The sequence below is a fragment of the Capsella rubella genome, unplaced genomic scaffold (assembly GCF_000375325.1).
Source record: "Capsella rubella cultivar Monte Gargano unplaced genomic scaffold, Caprub1_0 scaffold_7, whole genome shotgun sequence".
NCBI lineage: Eukaryota > Viridiplantae > Streptophyta > Magnoliopsida > Brassicales > Brassicaceae > Capsella > Capsella rubella.
The window spans coordinates 6,999,100-7,020,403 of record NW_006238917.1 but is presented as its reverse complement, the minus strand read 5'-3'; the positions used below and the strand labels follow the sequence as shown (position 1 = coordinate 7,020,403).

Below are 21,304 nucleotides of genomic sequence, written 5' to 3'. Positions count from 1 at the left end.
ACCGTGAAAACGCTAACTAGGTACGACTATTCACCGATTAAACACACCACACAAAAAAAAAAAAAGGTATGGTCACCAAATACTAACGAGCACCGGTTTATAGATGATAACCGGTTCAGAACAACTCCCTTACGTTAGTTTTTTTCAACATATTTGTTCCTAATGTCAAATTTTTGTTCTCAAATTCTGATACATAAATCGTGAATAACATGTTATTTCTTATTCAAACCATTTGAAAAAACTTGAACTACGAGTTTGGTCTTGATACAAAAGTAGCCTCGTGGCGTAAATCATCGAAAGGAAGAATCCATAAACATAAACATCTCGTGATACGAAGAAGTAAAATCCTTTTTCTTTCTTTAAAAAGAATATAAAGTTAAACCCAATCTTCATTACTGTGACAATGAACTAAAGTATATTTTTACATTTTAAACAAAATACTTTTATTTTTGTATCAGTGACATGTTAAATTTGGAAAACTATACATCATTATGCACATGTACACACACGCACGCACGGACACACATATTAACCATTCAACGGTCGTCACACCTCAAAGGCTATAAAAAGAAGGTTGCTCTGCTCTCTGTTCTCAGAATCAAATCAGTCTTCTTCTTCATCTTCTACTGTAACACACAAAACACATATAGAGAGAGAAAGACATATAGCAAAATCCAAAGCTTCGAACTTTTCGATCTGATCATCTTCTCGAGACAAACCCATTTCATAATTTCTTCAAAAGGTTTCATTTTTATTTTCTGGGTCTCTGTTTTTTCTCGGAATCTACTAATCAACATGAGGAGGCTTCGAGGTTTCAAGATCGGACACAGATTCGTCAAGATCTTCAAATGGATAATCCGAAGTAGAAGAATCCAAACCGGGAAACGCCAATGCCTAACCGGAATTCTCAACCCGGTCACAAAAATGTACTCTTTAGCGAGGCGGTGTCTCCGTCGTGGAGCTAATAGACTTTGCGGAGGAACGAAACCGGGTCAGACCCGGTTAGGTGAAGAACCGAAGACGCCGGCAGTTCCGAAAGGACATTTAGTGGTTCACGTTGGGGAATCCGGCGACGATACGCGGCGTGTGGTGGTTCCGGTGATTTACTTTAACCATCCTCTGTTCGGAGAGTTGCTGGAGCAGGCGGAGCGGGTTTACGGGTTTGATCAACCGGGTCGGATTATGATACCTTGTCGTGTATCGGATTTTGAGAAAGTTCAGATGAGGATCGCCGCATGGGATCACTCCCGACGGAAGAGAACTTTTAAGATTCTCTAATTTTTACCTTCCTTTTTTTTTGTTTTTACAGTTTTAGCTTCTTCTTTTTTTTTTTTACCAAAAGAGTCGAATTGTCAAGTTTGTGTGAATATCATCAAGTTGCTAGGTTACTTATACGCATTAGCCATACAATTTCTATGTTATTCATCAAACACAGATTTGTAATGAGATAATAATCAGTTTATCGTATTGATCAGGATATAATCTAAGACTTTATGTCTTTGTTGTTTTGTTTTATTTCGCACAAGTGATTTTGTATGGTACCTATCACGTATCATAAAAATCTCATATCAACATGGGTTGGTCAAGATTTATTTTGTGACATGGGGTTAGTTATGAATCTTATGATATGTAAAGTTATCTAACATGTGAAACAATCGAAGGTCAGGACTCAGGATAAGTGTTAATACTCTAACTCCAAGGTTTCACTACGTGAGAAAAAACAAACTGTGGTTCAGATCTTGAATTTGTTACATATTTTAGTAGATTCAACAAATATACTATAAACTAAGATTGTAACATTAAGTCTAAATGATTTTGTAGCTCCTAAGCTAATTCGAATCATAGGTTTAAACTTCATACGAAAAAGAGTACTAGAGTAGAGATGCCAATTAACTTCCTAAATAAATAAATAAATAAATTAACTTCCTAAATCACATATGGTTGTTAAATATTATATAAACTATAAAATACTATCAACATCAAGCTGGAGTAGCTCAGTTGGTTAGAGCGTGTGGCTGTTAACCACAAGGTCAGAGGTTCGACCCCTCTCTCTAGCGTTTTTATATTTTTTTTTTAAACCAAACTTCAAAGATCATACTAATTTGATTTTTTCCTTACATCAGAATCTTTCTTTCTTTGTGGTTCTTTTAATCAAATAAAAAAAAAAAAAATTAGTACTCTGCCATTGAAACTTTCAGGAAAGCTGTTTACAGAACAATATGACCAACATAAGCAACTTTGATTAAACTGAATGATTCTGAGAAAGTCAAGGAATTGAAAACTGTACTTTATGTTTTTTAACTGTATTTCTAAGGGAGTAACTTGTCAAGTAGTGACTAAATTATAATTTGTGATCAAATTAATATAAAATGTGTGCCTAGCCATTGAAACTTCAGAGCAATAAATAAGTAACTTTGAAGAAACTTAACAATTCTGAGAAAGTCAAGAAAAAGGTTAAATACTTCTTTTTTTAGTGGTGTAAGTTACAACTAAGATTAACTCAAATATATAAACTTATGGCTTTTATTTAATTTATTTATCTTATTATACTTAACTTTAGAGACCAAAAAAATAAATTATTACAGTATGAATTTCTTCATCATTTCACTGTTATATATATCTTTTTATCCAGCTTTTAACTTAATAATTGTTTTTTTTTTTATAAGATGTGCCCTATATGGTACATATAATTCTAAAACGTCTCCCCAACCCTTAAAAAGATTAGGCAATAAGCAATTCCACCTCTCTTGCGCATACAATCTTCCATAATTGATAACCCACTAGCCTTTCATAGAACATACAATACGTTAAATGGATTCTAACGAACATACAATATGTTAAATTCGAAATAGACTAAAATAGAAAAAACGAAAATGGATTTTATATTTCCATAAAACAGAATGGTATTTTGCTTTGCTTGTTTTGCATCGGTTGTACAAAGCAAAAGTGGTTCTCACGTTTTCATAAACAAAATGCCATACCCGAAATTTAGTTCCATTTCCTTGCTTTCTTATCACAGAACAAATCAAATGAAAAATACAAGAAAGTCGTACACATTTGGTCAACATTGTAAAGCCAAAAAACAATACGACTTATGTTATTTATTTTAATTAGTTATATCAATAAGGTACGTTCAAGACTCTATATATATGATAATGTATGTACTTTGGAGAAGTCTCATACAACAAACAACAAAAACAAAAAACCACTAGTCAATCAAAGTATAAATAATATTTTAAATCTTTGTTTTTGCCGGCGATCATGGCTCACACGAACAAAGTTAGGGCAGCCGCTGCGGTTGCGACAGTGGTGCTGTTTCTAGCGGTTACGATGGCGGAGGCACAGTCTATGCCGCCAATGCCAAAGCTGAATCCTGTGTGTGCGCTGGCGAATCTCCCAGACATTATCCAACTTTGCTACGTAAATTTTGATTTGAAGCCATCTGAAAAATGCTGCGATGATCTCAAGTCGGCGAGCAGCACGCAAGTGACTTGTCTCTGCGACAACTTCCTCGCACGATCTTCCAACACCAGCGTCACCCAAGCTCGCTACGACATAGTCCATCAGTCCTGTGGCGTTTTCGAGAAATTTGCCTGTAAAGGTACCTAGCTAGCTACTTCAATATTCTTTCCTTTTTTTTATTTTTTTCATTTTATTTTGGTGATTATAAGAATTTATTTTTGTATATTCTTAATGCAATTTGAAACAAAAGTTATTTTATTTTGATTATTAATTTTTTATTTTATTTTAATTTGTGTGTGGTAAAGGAGGAGACGCCAGCGGAGGATCAACGAACATGATTGCTGCATCAGTGGTTCTTTTTGGTTTGGTTGCAAGTCTCTTCTTTTAATTTATTTCAATTTGGCCTTCTAAATTCATTGTAATTCTCTCATATCCCATATATTATAAGACGTTTCATTTATAATATTTTGTAATGTTATGATATTTTTTCTTACAATGGTTGCAAGTCTATTCTTTTCTTTTATTTCAATTTGGTTTTTCAAATTCAATGCAGTGTTAGAGCATCATTATTGATAGGCTCTTAGAAATCTTAAGCTAAGAAAAGTTATGATATATTTAGGACACTGACATTATAATTCATTAATATATTTTTTGGAAACTATTGATCAAGTCAAATTAAATCAAAGGAAAAACATATATAAAAAGAGTACTTGATCAATTCAAAATATACACCAGCAGTTTTGTATCATGTATCAATCCTACGTGAGACCTCTTCTACAAGCAGCGACGACTCGCAGGCAAAAAAAATACTTCCACTAGTAGTAAGTACAAATGGTTTAATATGTACTAGTAGGTTCAAGGCGAACGCCAAACCATGCTTGGCGCAATATCTTTGCTGGCTGGAATCTTATTCTGAAAGGGTCAAATTGAATGGTTCATGGGTATATAATGGACAGATCATCAAGACATCAACGTGAGAAAATTATATTTTCTTGTATTGACTAATAATCAATAATGTTACTTTTCACTTCTATATATGTGATAATGTATTTTTGAGTTTTGAGAAGTCACATACGAAATAAAAGTGGGATACTAATAGAGGAGTAACGAACATGATTGCTGCATCAATGGGTCTTTTTCGTTTGGTTGCAAGTCTGTTCATTTAATTTGTTTCAATTTTACCTTCCAAACACTTTGTAATGAGATATCCTAGATATATGTAATAAAAGAATGATGATATGTCGACAAAAAAAAAGAAAAAGAATGATGATATGTAAAGAAATGTTCAAACCCTCTAATCATATTATTTGCTTATATAATTTTATGAGAGTAATTATTATCATATAACAGATATATAAATCTTCTATGGTAATATGATCGGTCAATCCATAAGACAGGGGTATCTTCTACGTTCTAATCCTCAAACAATCACGGTATGAAACCATCTCGGTTTAATCGTTTGTTTTTTTGGGTTAAATGTTAAGATTTATGCCAAATGAAAAGGTTTATATTTTACAATGAAACCCCAAAAACACACCTAGCTCTTATACAGAGAGAAGATAACATTTATAACACAAATGATAACTAGCCACAATTAAAATGGGCCATTGATACAACTTGTATGATACAACCAAAGTAGAAAACAAGGAGAGATATGCTGTGAGAAGTGTCCTTCGGCGAGAAGGAGATTAATCTGTTACGCATAGTGCGATCGGTAAGAGCCTTAGTAGAAGATAGTGTACTTGATTCAGCTGAGAAAATGCGACGATTCCGACTCTTTCCAAATCATGTAGATTGAGGTTTAATGGTTTTACACCTATGAAACCATTATTACTTTACATACACGTCAAAGGCATTGGAATTTTATTAGTAGTCGAGGGCTTTCTTCACACACATCATTAGAATGAACTGTCGATCCATTTCAACAAATTATCAGTTTTATTATAAATCCTACGTTTTAAAGATTGCTACTTAGTTGTATGATCTTAAGAATCTTGGTTATATTAATGAAAACATATCTTTGAGTTGTCAGCGCCGTCCAGCTTATATTTGATTTTTCGACATTCTGTCCTAAGCAACTTCTTCACTAAACATTCCATTTTATATTACTTTTATAGTTTTATTTTGATTTCTCTCCATATATACATGAACATGTGTCATAACATAAAAATATATATCCTCAAGAACACATAAAATGCGAGGAACATGGGTAGAGATTGAAAGTCGTAGGTTTTTGGTCAACTATGTTAATAAAACAAGGATTATGAAAGAAAAAATAAACTAAAGGAGAACCCATCAATAATGTACATGCCAGGACTCCTATAAATCAATGCAGTTTTTGAGAAGTCACATACGAAAAACAAAGAAAGATAACAATCCACAAACGTTTTACACATAATCAAATGGCTTACACTAACCAAGTTTCAGCGTTTGCAGCGGTTTTGTTTATAGCGGTTGCGATTGCTCCGCTGTTAGCTGAGCCGCAGTCATCGATGTTTCCAAATATGACTCCTGAATGTGCCACGGTGATGCCTGACCTGCTCGAAAAGTGTTTTGGAACCGTAAGAGTGACACCAACGGAAGAATGTTGCAACGATCTCAAAACCGCGACCACAACGCAAGTCACCTGCCTTTGTGATAACTACATTGCAAATCCAAAGATTGTGAACATTACCGGACCTTACTCCGCCGGAATCACAACCAAATGTGGCGTTTTCGACAAATACTCTTGCGACGGTACTAGCAAAGGTATGCCAAATTTTAAATTCTTTTGTTTATATGTGTTGAAAAAATTACGTTAGAAAATATTGCAACTAGACATTCACGGATTACGCATTTACATTTTACGTCGGCTAAACATAAGTATCATTTTCCACAAGGTAGAATGCAATTTCTAAGATGATGTTCCATTTATTGCCGTAATTACATTGGAAAGTTACAATAAAACTAAGTAATGATGGAATTATACTAAAAACACATTGCTACATATATCAACAAGGTCACACATACGTTCATGGTGATGTTCCATTAATGGATTTTTGATTTTTGTTGTGTGAAAGGAGGAGAAACCGGAAGCAGCAGCAGTAACAGCAGCAGCACCAGCAATGGCAAAGACAATAGCAAGAGTGAGGTCAATGGAGGAGCAACGAACAAGGTTGCTGCATCAATGGCTGTTTTTGGTTTGATTGCAAGTCTTGTCTTCGTTATGTTTTAATTTTTGTTGTTATAATTAATTCATATCAATCTGGACGGAGACGAACCGACCAAATTTTATCTAATTTTTTCTTCCTCTTCTTCGTTTTTATCAAATAAAATATGTGATCTTAAAATAATGCGTTTATTTGACTGCATGTTTTGCATCTAACCTTCATTTGCGTTTTTAGTGTGTTTAACCTTATTTTTCTTTTTATGAATTTTGGTGGCTTATCATTTTTTTTTAATTATACTTTGGCCTTAGTAACGGACTTATAATGGCCCACGAAACACCCAGCTAGAAACTTGAGAATAAATATGAATCAATTATTGAATTAATTTTTAACTTAGTATTTAATTAAATTTTAGTAATATTTATGAGAATTGATGGGTTGATTAGAATTTTTATTCAACATGATTAATAGAAAGGTAGATTAAAAAAGTTCAAAGAACAATAAATGCTTCCTATATAAAAAAAAATGAACTTTTAAAGAAAATATCTCTATACTTGTATATAAAGTTGATACTCAATTATAATTTAAAGATTTTTAAATGAAGCAGATTTGGAAAAAAAAAAATTAGTAACTTTTTTATTTTATTTTGATATGTAATTTCATTATTTTAATATGAAGGGAGATAATGTATAATTTATTTTAAAGTGAATTTTTCTACTTGGAAGTTAGAACCAAACTGAATTTAATCTAAACCAAACTAATACTACATCGAAACAAAGTAAAATCAAACCGGATAGTTTTATGTTCGGTTTATGTTCTAAATCTAAAATAAGTATAAAAAACCATAGTACAGTAAAACCTCTATAAATTAATACTCGATAAATTAATAATCTCTATAAATTAATAAATTTCTCCGGTCCCAACTTGGGACCAGTGTAATTTTAGACACATTTCGATAAAATAATAAGATAATAGTTTTTTAAAAATCCTTTGTAAATATATGGTCCCATCAATATTATAAATTAATAATTAGGTAAAATTTTCAAAATATATGTATATATAGACACATTAGTTTTTGTTAGATTTTATTTCTAATATTTTACTATATGAAAAATAGTTAGCATTCTCTTTTAATACATAATAATTACTGTTTTATTTGTAATTGATTATATAAAATACTATTTATCATGATTAAATCTTATTTTTAAATATTGTTTTGAAAATATTTTCTAAATTAGGAATATCTCTCTATAAATTAATAATTATTAATTTATCGATAAATTAATACCTTTATAAATTAATAGATTTTCATGGTCCCAACATTATTAATTTATAGAGGTTTTACTGTAACTCAAAATGAAAGTCTGGAATAACATTGCATACATGTATAATGAAAGGAAGGACGATCTATTCCCCCCCGGAACTTTCGTATACGACCAGTTCCACCCATACTTTCAGCCTCTCTCTGTAATCCCCTCGAAACAAAGTTACACAGTTATTTCCCCCCACATCGAAAGTTCGAAACCTTTTTCCCCATAATGGCTGGTTTACTCGGTTAACAACATAAACCCGAAATAACCCAGAAACGAAATCAAATTAGGAATCAGGGTCTGAGTAATAAACCCAACCTGCAACCTAGATTTTCATTTGTTTAAAACACCCCAAATCTAAGAACCCTAAAAATCTATGATTTAAATCTACTCCAATTTCAATTCGAATGGAAGCAGAACAATGAGAAGTGCATCGGGAAAGTCCATTGGAACATCAATCACTCTTTAATAGGAACATCATTTATCTCAATCTCAACAAGGGACATCGGCGGAGGAGCTAAGATCAAATCAGAGAAGAAGAAGAGTTGGGAAGAAGATGAAGTTACGATTTGGTGATTAGGATTCTTAAGAAGAAGATGAAATCGATTTGGGATTTTTTTTTGATTTGGGGATTTTTTTTTGATTTGGGGATTTTTTTGTTTCTTTAGGTTATAATCGGTTTTAGGTTTGGTTAAATTGGTTTATGATTGGTTTAATTTTGTTTCAGATGGTTAAGAGGAGATTGGTCTACAGTAAACCAATAATAACCCAGCTCGATGTGTAAATCAGTTTCGAACTTTAATTCGATGGAAAAAAAGATTTCGAACTTTCGATGTGGGGGGAAATAATTGTGAAACTTTGTTTCGAGGGAAATACAGAGAAAGGTTGAAAGTGTGGGTGGAACTGTTCGTATACGAAAGTTCCGAGGGGGAAATAGATCGTCGTTCCATAATGAAATGGTTTAGTACCTCATATTGGTCCAGAAAACAAAATTTAGTTCAGTTATAACGGTTTGGTTCAGTTCGGTTCAATTTTATTTTACTATCCCAAAACCAAAGAAAAAGTTTTAGCCGGTCCAAATCAAGGCGATGCTTATCCGTAACCATGAGCAAAGAGAAGAAGGAGAAGAGAAGATACTAGAAGAAACTCTTTTATTATTCACTTCCTTTTTTCCCCAAATTCTCCAAATCGAAAACTCAAAAGACTTATAAAGAAAAAGACGAGACTTTTACACACACACCAGACCTAAACAAACACTCTTTGTATCTCTCTCGCCGGATCGGAAAAGATGGATGCGACGAAGCTTAGTGAGCTCAAGGTCTTCATCGATCAATGCAAGTCTGACCCTTCCCTTCTCTCTACTCCTTCACTCTCCTTCTTCCGCGACTATCTCGAGAGGTACTTTTTACATCTGCTCCTTGCTTCGATCTAATCGTTTTTTTCTTTTCTTATGCTTTAGTTTTCATCTGTGCTGGTTTAGAATTTAGATTCAGTAAAGTTTTGGTCTTTTGAGTCTGTGTTTGTAGAAAGTGTATTGCTCTGATCTCTCGTTTCAATCTATTGTCGAATTTGATAAACCCTTTACACTCTTGTATATGAAAGAAGCTGTCTTTGGTTTTAAATTTCTTGTAGTTTTGTTAAAAGTGTTTACCTTTGAGCACTAATCTATTGTTCTGTAAATTTTGGGTTTTGAATGATTTTTGTAATTTTCATGATTTCAGTCTTGGTGCTAAGATACCTACTGGTGCTCATCATCAAGAGGACAAAGACACTAAAGCGGTATAACCATTGTTATGTTTGATTTCAATTGAGTGTGTTTCTGTTCTGTAGAAGAGTTTGTTTTTGATTTGATTGTTTTTTTTTGTTTAACAGAAGAGTTTCGTAGTGGAAGAAGAGAGTGATGATGACATGGAAGAAACTGAAGAACCGAAACCGAAAGTGGAGGAAGTAGAAGAAGAGGATGAGATTGTTGAATCTGATGTAGAGCTTGAAGGAGACACTGTTGAACCTGATAATGATCCTCCTCAAAAGGTACAATGATGGCCGAACATAAAACCTAAGCTTTTGATTTTCTAATTTATCTCTTTTAACTCTTCTTGGTTTTTGATACAGATGGGGGATTCATCAGTGGAGGTGACTGATGAGAATCGTGAAGCTGCTCAAGAAGCTAAGGGCAAAGCCATGGAGGCCCTTTCTGAAGGAAATTTTGATGAAGCAATTGAGCATTTAACTCAGGCAATTACTTTGAATCCGACTTCAGCTATTATGTATGGGAACAGGGGTGAGTACAAGCTGATTCTGTACTTTATAACATCCATCTGATGGGTTTCTGTACCTAATTGTTTATATTTGTGTTTCAGCTAGTGTCTACATTAAGTTAAAGAAGCCAAACGCTGCTATTCGAGATGCAAATGCTGCACTGGAGGTACAGTATTCTATCATTTACTCCAGAAATGTTGTGTTCTAGTGATGGTATTGAATCTTTTTATGTTTGAGATCGCAGATTAATCCTGATTCTGCTAAAGGATACAAATCACGGGGGATGGCTCGTGCCATGCTTGGAGAATGGGCCGAGGCTGCAAAAGACCTTCACCTTGCTTCTACGATAGACTATGATGAGGAAATTAGTGCTGTGCTCAAGAAGGTATGCACGGGCTTGCCTGTCTGCTGTTTCTGTTTGGCTTCAGAAACAATTCCTTAGCGTGATTCATTTACAAACTTTCTTGACATTTTTAGGTTGAACCTAATGCTCATAAGCTCGAGGAACACCGTAGAAAGTATGACAGACTACGTAAGGAAAGAGAGGACAAAAAGGCTGAGCGTGATAGGCTACGCCGCCGCGCTGAAGCACAGGTAGCTTCGTAGAGTAATAATCTTTTGATAATATGAGTGTCAGTTTTTTTGAACAAAATATGAGTGTCAGTTTTATATTGACAATATTACTATTGACAATATTACTGGGTTTTGTAAATATCCTTTTGGGGCTTATTCATGTCTCTTTTTCTGTAAGGCTGCCTATGATAAAGCTAAGAAAGAAGAACAGTCATCATCAAGCAGACCATCAGGAGGCGGTTTCCCAGGAGGTATGCCTGGTGGATTCCCAGGAGGTATGGGTGGTATGCCCGGGGGATTCCCAGGAGGTATGGGTGGTATGCCCGGGGGATTCCCAGGAGGTATGCCGGGAGGAATGGGCGGTATGCCTGCAGGAATGGGCGGCATGCCAGGAATGCCAGGAATGGGTGGTATGCCAGGAATGGGTGGTATGCCGGGAATGGGTGGTGGCGGTATGCCAGGAATGGGTGGTGGCGGTATGCCAGGAATGGGGGGTGGCGGTATGCCAGGTGCAGGCGGTGGTGGTATGCCCGGTGGTATGGACTTCAGCAAAATATTGAACGTAAGAGTGACTGTAAATTAACAAAAATTCAGATTTGATGAAGTTATTGCATAAGTAGGGATTGTAAGTTTACTAATGGTTTTGATATTTGTGAGCAGGATCCTGAGCTGATGACTGCGTTTAGCGACCCAGAAGTCATGGCTGCTCTTCAAGATGGTATGACTCGATTTAAAGTTGCAGTTGATGTTACTATCCTAATGTTTTTGAGTATTTTCTGAGTCTTGAATATTTTGTTTGGATGTTAAACAGTGATGAAGAACCCTGCAAATCTAGCGAAGCATCAGGCGAATCCGAAGGTTGCTCCGGTGATTGCAAAGATGATGGGCAAATTTGGAGGAGGAGCCAAGTAAACAAAATAACAAGTTTCTTCTCTTTGCCATTTCTGTGTTTAATTGCTTGAGAGATGATGAGAGAGATATGTTGAGATTTTTTTTTTCGTTTTATGTTTTCGTTGCAGAGGAACTTGAACAGAAGCTAAACTCTTTTCTCTTAGTAATTTACATCTTTTTTTTCACTTCCTATTGTTTTGAACACTTGGATGGAGCATCAGATGTGACTTGTTCGTAAAATTTATTTACATTGGAAAATTACAAAACAAAACATGGAATCCAAATTGGAACGTCCAGTGTACACTCTGTGGAGTAGACAACTTAGCAATTCTTACCACAAAATGTAGTCTTGACTATAAGAAGCAAAAGTGTAAAGAGTAAGACTATTTTATGAATCGATGTTTTTTCTTTTGCTTTGGATTAATTTTTTCTAAGGGCATTAATGTGAAAGAAGAAGAAGAAGAAGAAATTGAACTCATTGTATAGTTTCATTGACAAAGACATGGAGACCAAAATATATTTGACGGTTTGTTACATTCACATTTAACTTTCGTCGCAGGTTGCCCCATCTCATTTCCAATTGTTTGACCTTAAAGGAGTAAAGGGCTAAAACTGTGAAGTTGAATCTAAAAACAATTAAGATACTCTTTGACTTAAAACTCTGATCTTATATAACATGCAGTTTACTAGTATCTAGTAACTGATGACTTTTGATCACCAAGTTTTAGATTAGTCGTGTTGTGTCATAGCCTGATTTCAAATCCGAAAGTGTGAATGACTACAAAAAATGGGGACTAATTAATAACCATATCGAACAACAAGGAAAACATATGATCATTACTACAGAAAGAAAACATAACTGTGAAACAAAATTTGTTTTATTTTCATCACCTATTTAGGGAATTATGTATTAGAAAATCTATTTTCCTATAATTTTTTGGACTAGTGGACATATTTTGAAACGATATGAAAATCTAAACTGTTTTACGGCCAAGACCAATGGGTGATCATGTGTTAGTTTCATACGTTAAGTACATAAATCCGGACTTATGTGGTTGTATACTCACTTTATATTGAATCAAAACCAATAAATTGACTAATGACTACAATGGTTATTTTAATTCAGGTCACATACTGTATTCATACTTATTTTTTAATTGGTTAGGCTCATATCGTCTTTGAACATCAATAAAAATCTCCTTAAAAGTTTGAAAATAATAGATACATAGTCAATGATGATAAACTAGAAAAAAAATTAGAGCCACTGCTCTAAGTCACTTAAGTTAAAAAAGATCCAAACGTTGATTACGACGATTCACAATGTTTTCATGATATTATTCATTCTTAGGCTTTTGGCATTATGTGAATTATTTGACTACACCATAATATAAAAACAAAAGAAAACTAAATAAACTTGTGGTGTCCTGACTTTGACAAAACCTTACACCATACCCTAATTAACAATACTTGAAAACCACGGTGCACCCTTACTGCTTTACATGGATTTTTTATGCTACTACATATACATTTATAGTGTACACATATACATTATATGCTTGTGACTCATCTCCAGAGAGCTGCCACTATGTCAATAGTGAAGAGTCAAAACCCAAAATCATGAACACCAAAGTCTTGACAATAGTCGAGAAACATCCAATCTTTGTCGTTGATTCCTTCGGGTGACCATATCGGAAGATCTGAAACGGTGGTGGAAATATTATTACTGTCATATAATGTTCCACCAACGGCGCCATAGTTACTATCACCCAACGAGGCGTCAGCTTTTGTAGTTTCGTCGGACCATAAGTAACTAAACAACTCATCATCATTGTAATTGTTGTCAAGTAGATGATTTTCATTATCCATCGAACTGTTTTGATCAGTAACCGTGCTACTGCTTTCGTCTTCTGTTGTTGTCGTGCCACTAATTATGTCCAAGGTTTTTGTGCTGGCTGTCTTTGGTTCCTTTGAGATATCATCTGGATTCGAGGAAATGGTTTTGGACGGGTCGGTGTTAGAAGGTTCTTGGTTTAAGGGTTGATGGGTCATAGGGTCGATTCCCATCTTAATAAGTTTTTTCTTGATGTGAGTATTCCAATGGTTTTTTATTTCATTATCTGTTCTTCCAGGTAATCTTGAAGCTATCTTAGACCACCTATAAGATAATAAAAAAATTCTCAATCACAAGAATATATAATATTTTATGAAGTGTTGGTGGATATGTTTCTTGAAATATAAACACAAGAAGATTGACAAAATAAGTTAACATTGTTTTTGGAAGAGAAGGACGTTACTTTGTCTTGAAGTTGATTTCAAAGTAAAATTAATGCAAATCGAAAAATTATTCTACATATTTGACCAACTTATTTGGATCTATCTAATTGATATATTTGGCATAATTTACTTAACACATACATACACTAAACATGTTGGATCACATGCAATTGACTTTATATTTTATGAATAACATACGAGATGTCGAGATCTAAACCAATGTTTATCTTAAGTCTCTAGTGTTTTTACAACGTAAAATCGCAATTTTAACATAAATTTGATAATTTGTAAGCTTTTGTTCATATATGGAACGATATACCTAAAGACACAAATCATAAGTAGAAGCAACACAAAAGAAACTGTGGGTTTAATTTATGAGTACTAGTTATGTAGGCTTACTTATTGCCGAGATGAGCGTGAAGATCAATGACAAGTTGTTCTTCATCGTGAGAGAGAAGGCCCCTCTTCAAGTCAGGCCGGAGATAGTTAGTCCAGCGAAGACGGCAGCTCTTTCCACAGCGGCGGAGACCGGCCAGCTTTGGCAAAGCACGCCAGCAACAATGGCCGTTGGTGAGTATGAAGTTTATGAGCTTCTTGTCTTCCTCCACCGTCCAAGGCCCTTTCTTCACCCCTAGCTTGTCGCAGCATGGCTGCCTCCCCATTAAATATTATATTAATGTGTGATTGTGTATTATGAATTATGGGGATGTGAAATAGAGAGTAAAGAGATGGGAGCTAGAGAGATGAGAAATCTAAAAGTTATTGAGGATGGAAAATCTCAACAGCTTGCAAGTTATGTCAAAAGCCTACCAAAGCTCACCCACCTATATATAACCTTAATTCTCACACCTTTACCCCACGATTGTTTTCAGAAAAAAAAAACGTTACATAATATATAAATAATTATATACATACTTTTTTGTTAAAAATATACACACATATAGAAGACTTTTACTAATTAATTCTTGTTAATATACATTACCGAAAAGTTAGTGGCATTATGGCAAGACATTTTTACTAGTAGCGGTTCTCGAGCATGTCGCCATTATAGATCTCTCATCTCTTGATGTAGCGTTTGAGTTCTTAATCAATTTTCTTAGAACAGTTCTTTGAAATTTATTAAAGAAATTTACAGAGTAACTTTATATATACCCGTCTTCACTACTTTATCATTAGTTATAGAAGAATAGCAATGATCTAAAATAAGAATTATGCATTACTCGTTCGTACAAAATAACAAATATGTATATATATATAGATCAGGCTTGTTTTTAATTAAGGTAAATATAACGTATGTATTTACAGATGTCATGATGGGGAAGGTACAACAATTTCAAAGAAGATATTTTGTGTTTTACTTTATCTATGTATTCATATATACTATGGTTATTGAATTATTCATTTTAATATAATATAAAATAGAGTTATTAAGAGTTTTAAAAGTCAGCTGAAGAATTAAGGTATCTGATGAAATAAGATTATTCAAATAAATAATGATTCAGTTTTTTTTGGTTAGAAATGATTAAGGTTAAGAAAATATAAATTTGTCTTACTTTGTCAAATCTGATGCTAATAAGATCACAGAAAGAAGTGTTGGAGATGTTGCATTTGGTTGGTGAAAATGACTTTGGAACTAATGTGAAAGGATAGGGTGCGTGCGAATGTACGCAATCACACGTGCGACTCATACAGTTTTAACCCAATTACTTAAACAAGTACATATGATCAAATTTGTTACATAACACTTCTGTAATTGTCGCCGGTACGGAAGATAAAATATAGACGAATATGCATGCGACACATAGGTGTACACGTATAGCTCTAGACCATTCCTAATATTTGCGACTTATGTGTGGGTTACTTGCAATTTTAGGTTCATGTTAAAAAAAAAAACTAGTTAGTCTTAATTTCGAAGTATATACATTTTATGTGATTTTCCGACTTGGTCATTTGTGCGCAATTGAATAACATATGTGATTAGAAACATGATTAATTAGAATGTGGTCGTTGAGTTTGTGAAAAGTGAAAATATGTGAATCTTTGTTTCATGAAATGGAATATATTATGAAGTTACAGTTTCTTGGAAAAACTTGAGTCTCTTCATGTCTACTTTGTTAAAGTGACATTTGAACACCTTAGGATTAGGAAACGAGGCTTCTGCCTTAAACCCCACCACTTTTCTTCTATTTCTCTACAAACTCTCGTTTGCTAATTATGAATTAATTAAGATTCAAGACTCTTGATCATCGCTTGTCCCCTTAATCAAAAGTTTTAAATCAACTTCTTTGCTTTAATCCCATTTCCAAGTCACCACTTACGTAACTTACGAGTAATGCCATCGTCATTATATTATGCATGCATATATATATATATATATATATATATATATATATATATATATATATATATATATAATAAATTCGTGCTTATGTACGTGTGTATGTATATGGAACTGTAAATATAAAGAGATGACACTATTGTTAGTCAAGTCACTTTTGTCCCCTTTCTTGTAGACCATATTTCGATTTATGTATTTAATTACCAACTAACTAAGAATTGCTATAATATAGTATATTAGTATGTCTGTTTAATATTATTATATTTACAGTTCATCTTCAAATAAAAACTATATTCAAATTTTAGCTACGTTACATGTTAATCAGTATGTTACCAATAGTGTTAAATCATACATTATATATATTTATACATAAGAACGCGAGATAGATAACCCCTGGTGGCCTGGTCATGCATTGAGCATCATATCTCAGTTAAGGCCAAATATGAACTTATGTTTAACAAATAATATCATTTGTGTACTGCATAATTTGCATGAGATGTTGCGTGCTCAAATAAAACTCTGGTTGTATATATAAAGATAATATCTTTTGCCATTGGCACAATGTTTTCCAATGGGTTGGATCTTCTTGTTGGGTCTTGTACCGCAATTATATAATATGTTAGGCCCAGACCCGTAAGACAGTGATCATCAACATGATTGTTATCCTTCTCAAGGTTTCTTCTATTCAGAATTTGACATTTCACGGATTGTTTGGTGATTTTGACTTCTATGGCAAAGTTGATATATAACACACGAATGAATGATCAGGATGTATCCATGAAGCTTTGTGTTCTTGGTCTTACTCTCATAATCATGTTAAGGTCGCACACACATGTACACGTAGTCTTCACAAGAGTAATTAATCACACTACATTCCAACGATTTGAAAAGCATTTAAAGAAATACTAGACTGGCAATTTCGTATTTATGTAGATCCCACAGTGTGGCTTGGACTGACCAAAATGCCATGGTATGATTAGAGCTCGTAAATAGCATTTAATTAGCCTTTTCAGCATTTGGGTTAAATTCTTATGCATTCAATCTTAGACACTACATAAACATACTATTTAACGTAAGACGTAACTAAGTCGACCGGAGAGGATCAAAACTAAAAAAAAAAAAAAAGGTGATTAAGGAGAAAAAACAGCGAAGTTGACTTTTTTCGTATCCCAACTCCGGCGTCTCTCACGGCGTCGGAATCCCCTCCTTCTCTCGCTTTCAGGCCCTCCTCTCCTCATGGGGAAGATAAAGAAACCTAAACGGAAGCCTCCTGGCTCGGCGTCACCCCCTTCGAAGGAGTCTGCTTCGCCGGGTCACTCCTCTTCAACCTCGGTCGTTTCGATTCCTTCCGCTACCAAGCATGTGTCTCCGAGTGAGTCTGCTCCTCTAAATGCCTCAGATCTGGCCTTGGCGTCAGTCTCAGCCATCCCAGAAGCAGAAGCCACCAGTGCGTCAGATCCAGATCTGAATTCTTCATCGGCTGCGATTGAAATTCCAGCGGCCTCTATACCAAATGCCTCAGCCTCTGTCGCCCAGACAAGCTCAGCCATTGCAAAGCCAGCAGTCCCAGTATCAGACACCGTACGGCCTCCAAGTGCAGACGCCTCAGTCGCCTTAGCCGTCTCTGTCCCCGTACTCGATCCTCTCCCAATTGCAGACAAGGCCCTTGGTGGTGCCATCGTCTCCAACCCTACTGCGGTAGCCGTTACTCCGGTGACCCCAGCCACGCTTCCTCCCTCAGTCCCTCCTCCAAGCGACGAGTGGGCAGGTCTTTTCAAAGGATCCTCTCGGAAGTTATCGAAGAAAGGAACACCGTTCACCCTTCCTAACGGTGAAGCATGTGTGAAAATTCCAAACTCTATTATTGAAAAGCACCAGAAATCTTGGGAGTCCTTCATCATTGGACAGTTCTACTCCGACCCTCCACCGCAATCTCTTGTTCACACAATAGTCAACGGTTTCTGGAGTCGGCAATTTAAAGATATTTCTGTATTGAAGACGGAAGGAAATGCGTTCCTCTTTTGAATCACCAATGCTCAGACTCGACGTCGTGTCATGAACCAGCGTCTATGGAAGATAGACGGCCAAACCATGTTCGTCGCAGACTGGGAACCTGGAATGGCTCCGGTGAACCCTGAGCTGACCATTGCTCCAATCTGGTTGGAATTGCGCAACGTACCCCTGCAGTGCTTCAACGAGGAAGGTCTCGAACACATAGCGGGTTTAGTTGGTCATCCTGATTGCCTCCATCCTGACACCAAAGACAAATCAAACTTGGAGGTGGCCAAGGTCTTTACGTTTATCGACCCCCGTAAGCCGCTGCCTGAAGGTGTGAATGTTCAATTTGACTCAGGCGAGATTAGACGAGTCGTTGTCTCAAGCCCTTGGATGCCACCTATTTGTCCTCACTGTAAGGAGTTTCTGTATTGAAGACAGAAGGAAATGCGTTCCTCTTTTGAATCACCAATGCTCAGACTCGACGTCGTGTCATGAACCAGCGTCTATGGAAGATAGACGGCCAAACCATGTTCGTCGCAGACTGGGAACCTGGAATGGCTCCGGTGAACCCTGAGCTGACCATTGCTCCAATCTGGTTGGAATTGCGCAACGTACCCCTGCAGTGCTTCAACGAGGAAGGTCTCGAACACATAGCGGGTTTAGTTGGTCATCCTGATTGCCTCCATCCTGACACCAAAGACAAATCAAACTTGGAGGTGGCCAAGGTCTTTACGTTTATCGACCCCCGTAAGCCGCTGCCTGAAGGTGTGAATGTTCAATTTGACTCAGGCGAGATTAGACGAGTCGTTGGGTCATAGTCTAAAGCGATGTAAAACAGCCCCTATCACCTGCAAGAACTGTAACTCCACAAGTCATCCAGCTGCAGTTTGCCCAAGGATAAAAGGAAATGGAGCTAGGAAGCCCCTAAACCCTAAGCCAAATGTTTCATCAGGCGTGGTTCCTGCAGCTGCGTCTGTAGCAGTAGCCCCTGCGGTTGTGCAAAGGTTGGATTCTCTCCACCCATCTCTTCCTCAGTCCCAACCTGCTCCAAAGAGTTTACCCTCTGTGATAAAGAGTGCGCCCTCTCCCCCCCCTTCTTCCTGTGGTTCCTCTCTCCCGTCATTCTATCATTGCTGTTGGTGAACACAGCAACTCCAGGCCAGTTCCCAAAGACAAAGAGAAAGTGAGAGCATCCTCTGCGAAGTCTTCTCAGAAGTCTTCTCAGAAGTCCTCTGAAGGAGACTCTGACTCCACGGATATCAATTCTAGTGAGGAGGAGGCTCGCGGATTTCTGTCTGAAGAGGAACATGAATTTTTGGAAGTCGTCTCGAAGAAGAATCGGAGAGATTCCAGGGGCTTTGGCCCAAAACGCAAATAATTTATGTATAGTAACATTTTTTGTTGGAATGTCCGCGGATTCAATAAGCGATCCCATAGAAGCGGATTAAAGAAGTGGGTTAGGAGTACTCCACCCCTGTTTGGTAGTATTATAGAGACGCACGTCAAGGAAGTGAAGATGGGTAAGTTTTTACATGATCTTCTGCCTGGCTGGTCTCACTCGGCTAATTACTCTTTTTCAGACTTAGGAAAAATTTGGATCTTCTGGCATCCTAGTGCGAAGGTGAAGATTTTGGCTACTTCCCTTCAAATGATCACGGCTGAGGTACAGTTCCCTGATAATCCCACCGTGTTTGTGATCTCTTGTGTCTATGCTTCCAACGACCTGAATACTAGACGAGAGTTGTGGCTCGAATTGTGCTCTGTGGCTTCTGACAGTAGAGTGGTGGGTCTCCCTTGGGTGGTGCTAGGAGACTTCAATCAAATTCTTCGCCCCTCAGAACATTCATCGCCTGCTAGCCTAAATTCTGATCGGTCTACTAGAGAGTTCTCTGATGCTCTGCAGCAAGCTAATTTATCTGATCTTACTTTTCGGGGATGTTCTTACACTTGGTGGAACAAAAGGAGAGTGAACCCAATGGCAAAGAAGCTGGATATGATCCTTGTAAATGATGAATGGCAAGCCGCTTTTCCTCTCTCTACAGGTTTCTTCGGGACTCCAAAGTTCTCAGATCATTCTCCTATCTCTCTTTCTTTGTCCACAGACCAGCAAAGACAGAAAAAGCCCTTTAGGTTCTACAACTACCTGCTTAAGAATCCTGAATTTCTACCATTGATTTGCTTCTCCTGGCTCTCTATCAATGTTGTGGGGTCAGACATGTTCAGATTGTCCTACAAACTTAAGGAAATTAAAAAGGTCATTAGGGATTTCAGCAAGGAAAACTATTCAGACCTGGAAAAGCGAGTTGTGGAAGCGACCAATGCCCTTTGTGATATTCAAAACAGGCTCTTGGCTGCTCCTTCTGATTATCTAGCAGCTCTGGAGTTGGAAGCTACTAGAAAGTGGGCTATTTTGTCTGAAGCTGAAGAATCTTTCTTTTGTCAGAGATCAAGGATCCTTTGGCTTGCAGAAGGTGATAAAAACTCTGCATATTTTCACAGAATGGCCTCATTAAGACAAGCTGCAAATCATATTCACTTTTTGGTTGATGATAGTGGTGCCCGTATCGAAACGCAGCAAGGAATCCAAAGTCATTGCATCTCTTTCTTCAGTGACCTGTTGGGTAGAGAAGAGTCAGAGCCCCTGTTTTTTCAAGATGACATCAAAAATATCCTCAGCTACTCTTGCTCAGACTCTCAAAGAGACAAGCTAGCAGCACCTTTCTCCTTGGAAGAGATAAAAGCGGCATTTTTTTCCCTCCCTAGGAATAAGACTAGCGGTCCAGACGGGTACTCTGCTGAATTCTTCACTTCCTGCTGGAGCGTAGTGGGCGATGAAGCTTCAGCGGCAGTCTCTGAATTTTTTGTTTCGGGTCAGCTCCTCAAGCAGTGGAATGCTACTTCCTTGGTTCTTATCCCGAAATCTCTGAATTCTTCCAGAGTCGTCGACTTCAGGCCTATCTCTTGTTTAAACACGGTCTACAAAGTTATTGCTAAGTTACTGGCTGGCCGTCTGCAATCTCTTCTGCCATTGGTGATCTCTCCAGAACAGTCCG

The 21,304-nt window shown here is 36.5% G+C and overlaps 6 protein-coding genes and 1 non-coding gene across 9 annotated transcripts; 6 read left to right on the top strand and 1 right to left on the bottom strand.

Moving 5' to 3' along the window:
* The first annotated feature begins 607 nt into the window (after positions 1 to 607).
* LOC17879941 (auxin-responsive protein SAUR36) lies at positions 608 to 1,487 on the top strand. The gene has a single exon (XM_006282686.2). It carries the CDS (start codon positions 796 to 798, stop codon positions 1,276 to 1,278), a length of 483 nt encoding a protein of 160 aa, XP_006282748.1. The 5' UTR covers positions 608 to 795; the 3' UTR covers positions 1,279 to 1,487.
* Positions 1,488 to 1,983: 496 nt separating this feature from the next.
* Positions 1,984 to 2,057, top strand: TRNAN-GUU. The gene has a single exon. It is a non-coding gene; the product is annotated as a tRNA-Asn (tRNA).
* Positions 2,058 to 3,197: 1,140 nt separating this feature from the next.
* Positions 3,198 to 3,972, top strand: LOC17879825. The gene is made up of 2 exons (XM_006284963.2): positions 3,198 to 3,601; positions 3,768 to 3,972. The coding sequence occupies exons 1-2, from the start codon at positions 3,262 to 3,264 to the stop codon at positions 3,848 to 3,850; spliced, it is 423 nt and encodes a 140-aa protein (XP_006285025.2). The 5' UTR covers positions 3,198 to 3,261; the 3' UTR covers positions 3,851 to 3,972.
* A 1,860-nt stretch (positions 3,973 to 5,832) lies between these two features.
* On the top strand, positions 5,833 to 6,794 carry LOC17878186. The gene is made up of 2 exons (XM_006286204.2): positions 5,833 to 6,210; positions 6,522 to 6,794. Exons 1-2 carry the CDS (start codon positions 5,865 to 5,867, stop codon positions 6,674 to 6,676), a joined length of 501 nt encoding a protein of 166 aa, XP_006286266.1. The 5' UTR covers positions 5,833 to 5,864; the 3' UTR covers positions 6,677 to 6,794.
* A 2,323-nt stretch (positions 6,795 to 9,117) lies between these two features.
* LOC17877411 (FAM10 family protein At4g22670) lies at positions 9,118 to 11,831 on the top strand. 3 transcript variants are annotated; one of them, XM_023779061.1, is made up of 11 exons: positions 9,118 to 9,316; positions 9,640 to 9,697; positions 9,791 to 9,949; positions 10,031 to 10,199; positions 10,279 to 10,343; positions 10,422 to 10,562; positions 10,655 to 10,771; positions 10,929 to 11,025; positions 11,059 to 11,312; positions 11,411 to 11,468; positions 11,562 to 11,831. In XM_023779061.1, exons 1-11 carry the CDS (start codon positions 9,207 to 9,209, stop codon positions 11,660 to 11,662), a joined length of 1,329 nt encoding a protein of 442 aa, XP_023634829.1. In that variant the 5' UTR covers positions 9,118 to 9,206; the 3' UTR covers positions 11,663 to 11,831. The 3 variants fall into 3 exon arrangements, with proteins under 3 accessions (XP_023634829.1, XP_023634830.1, XP_023634828.1); XM_023779062.1 differs by having other exon boundaries at positions 10,929 to 11,058; positions 11,092 to 11,312; XM_023779060.1 differs by having other exon boundaries at positions 9,119 to 9,316; positions 10,929 to 11,312.
* A 1,139-nt stretch (positions 11,832 to 12,970) lies between these two features.
* On the bottom strand, positions 12,971 to 14,695 carry LOC17879194 (protein ODORANT1). Its single transcript, XM_006284250.2, has 2 exons — positions 14,315 to 14,695; positions 12,971 to 13,796 (listed from the first exon to the last, which is right to left on the bottom strand). Exons 1-2 carry the CDS (start codon positions 14,575 to 14,577, stop codon positions 13,244 to 13,246), a joined length of 816 nt encoding a protein of 271 aa, XP_006284312.1. The 5' UTR covers positions 14,578 to 14,695; the 3' UTR covers positions 12,971 to 13,243.
* Positions 14,696 to 18,308: 3,613 nt separating this feature from the next.
* Positions 18,309 to 19,629, top strand: LOC111829305. Its single transcript, XM_023778044.1, has 4 exons — positions 18,309 to 18,663; positions 18,792 to 18,976; positions 19,041 to 19,255; positions 19,401 to 19,629. The coding sequence occupies exons 1-4, from the start codon at positions 18,309 to 18,311 to the stop codon at positions 19,627 to 19,629; spliced, it is 984 nt and encodes a 327-aa protein (XP_023633812.1).
* Positions 19,630 to 21,304: the final 1,675 nt, after the last annotated feature.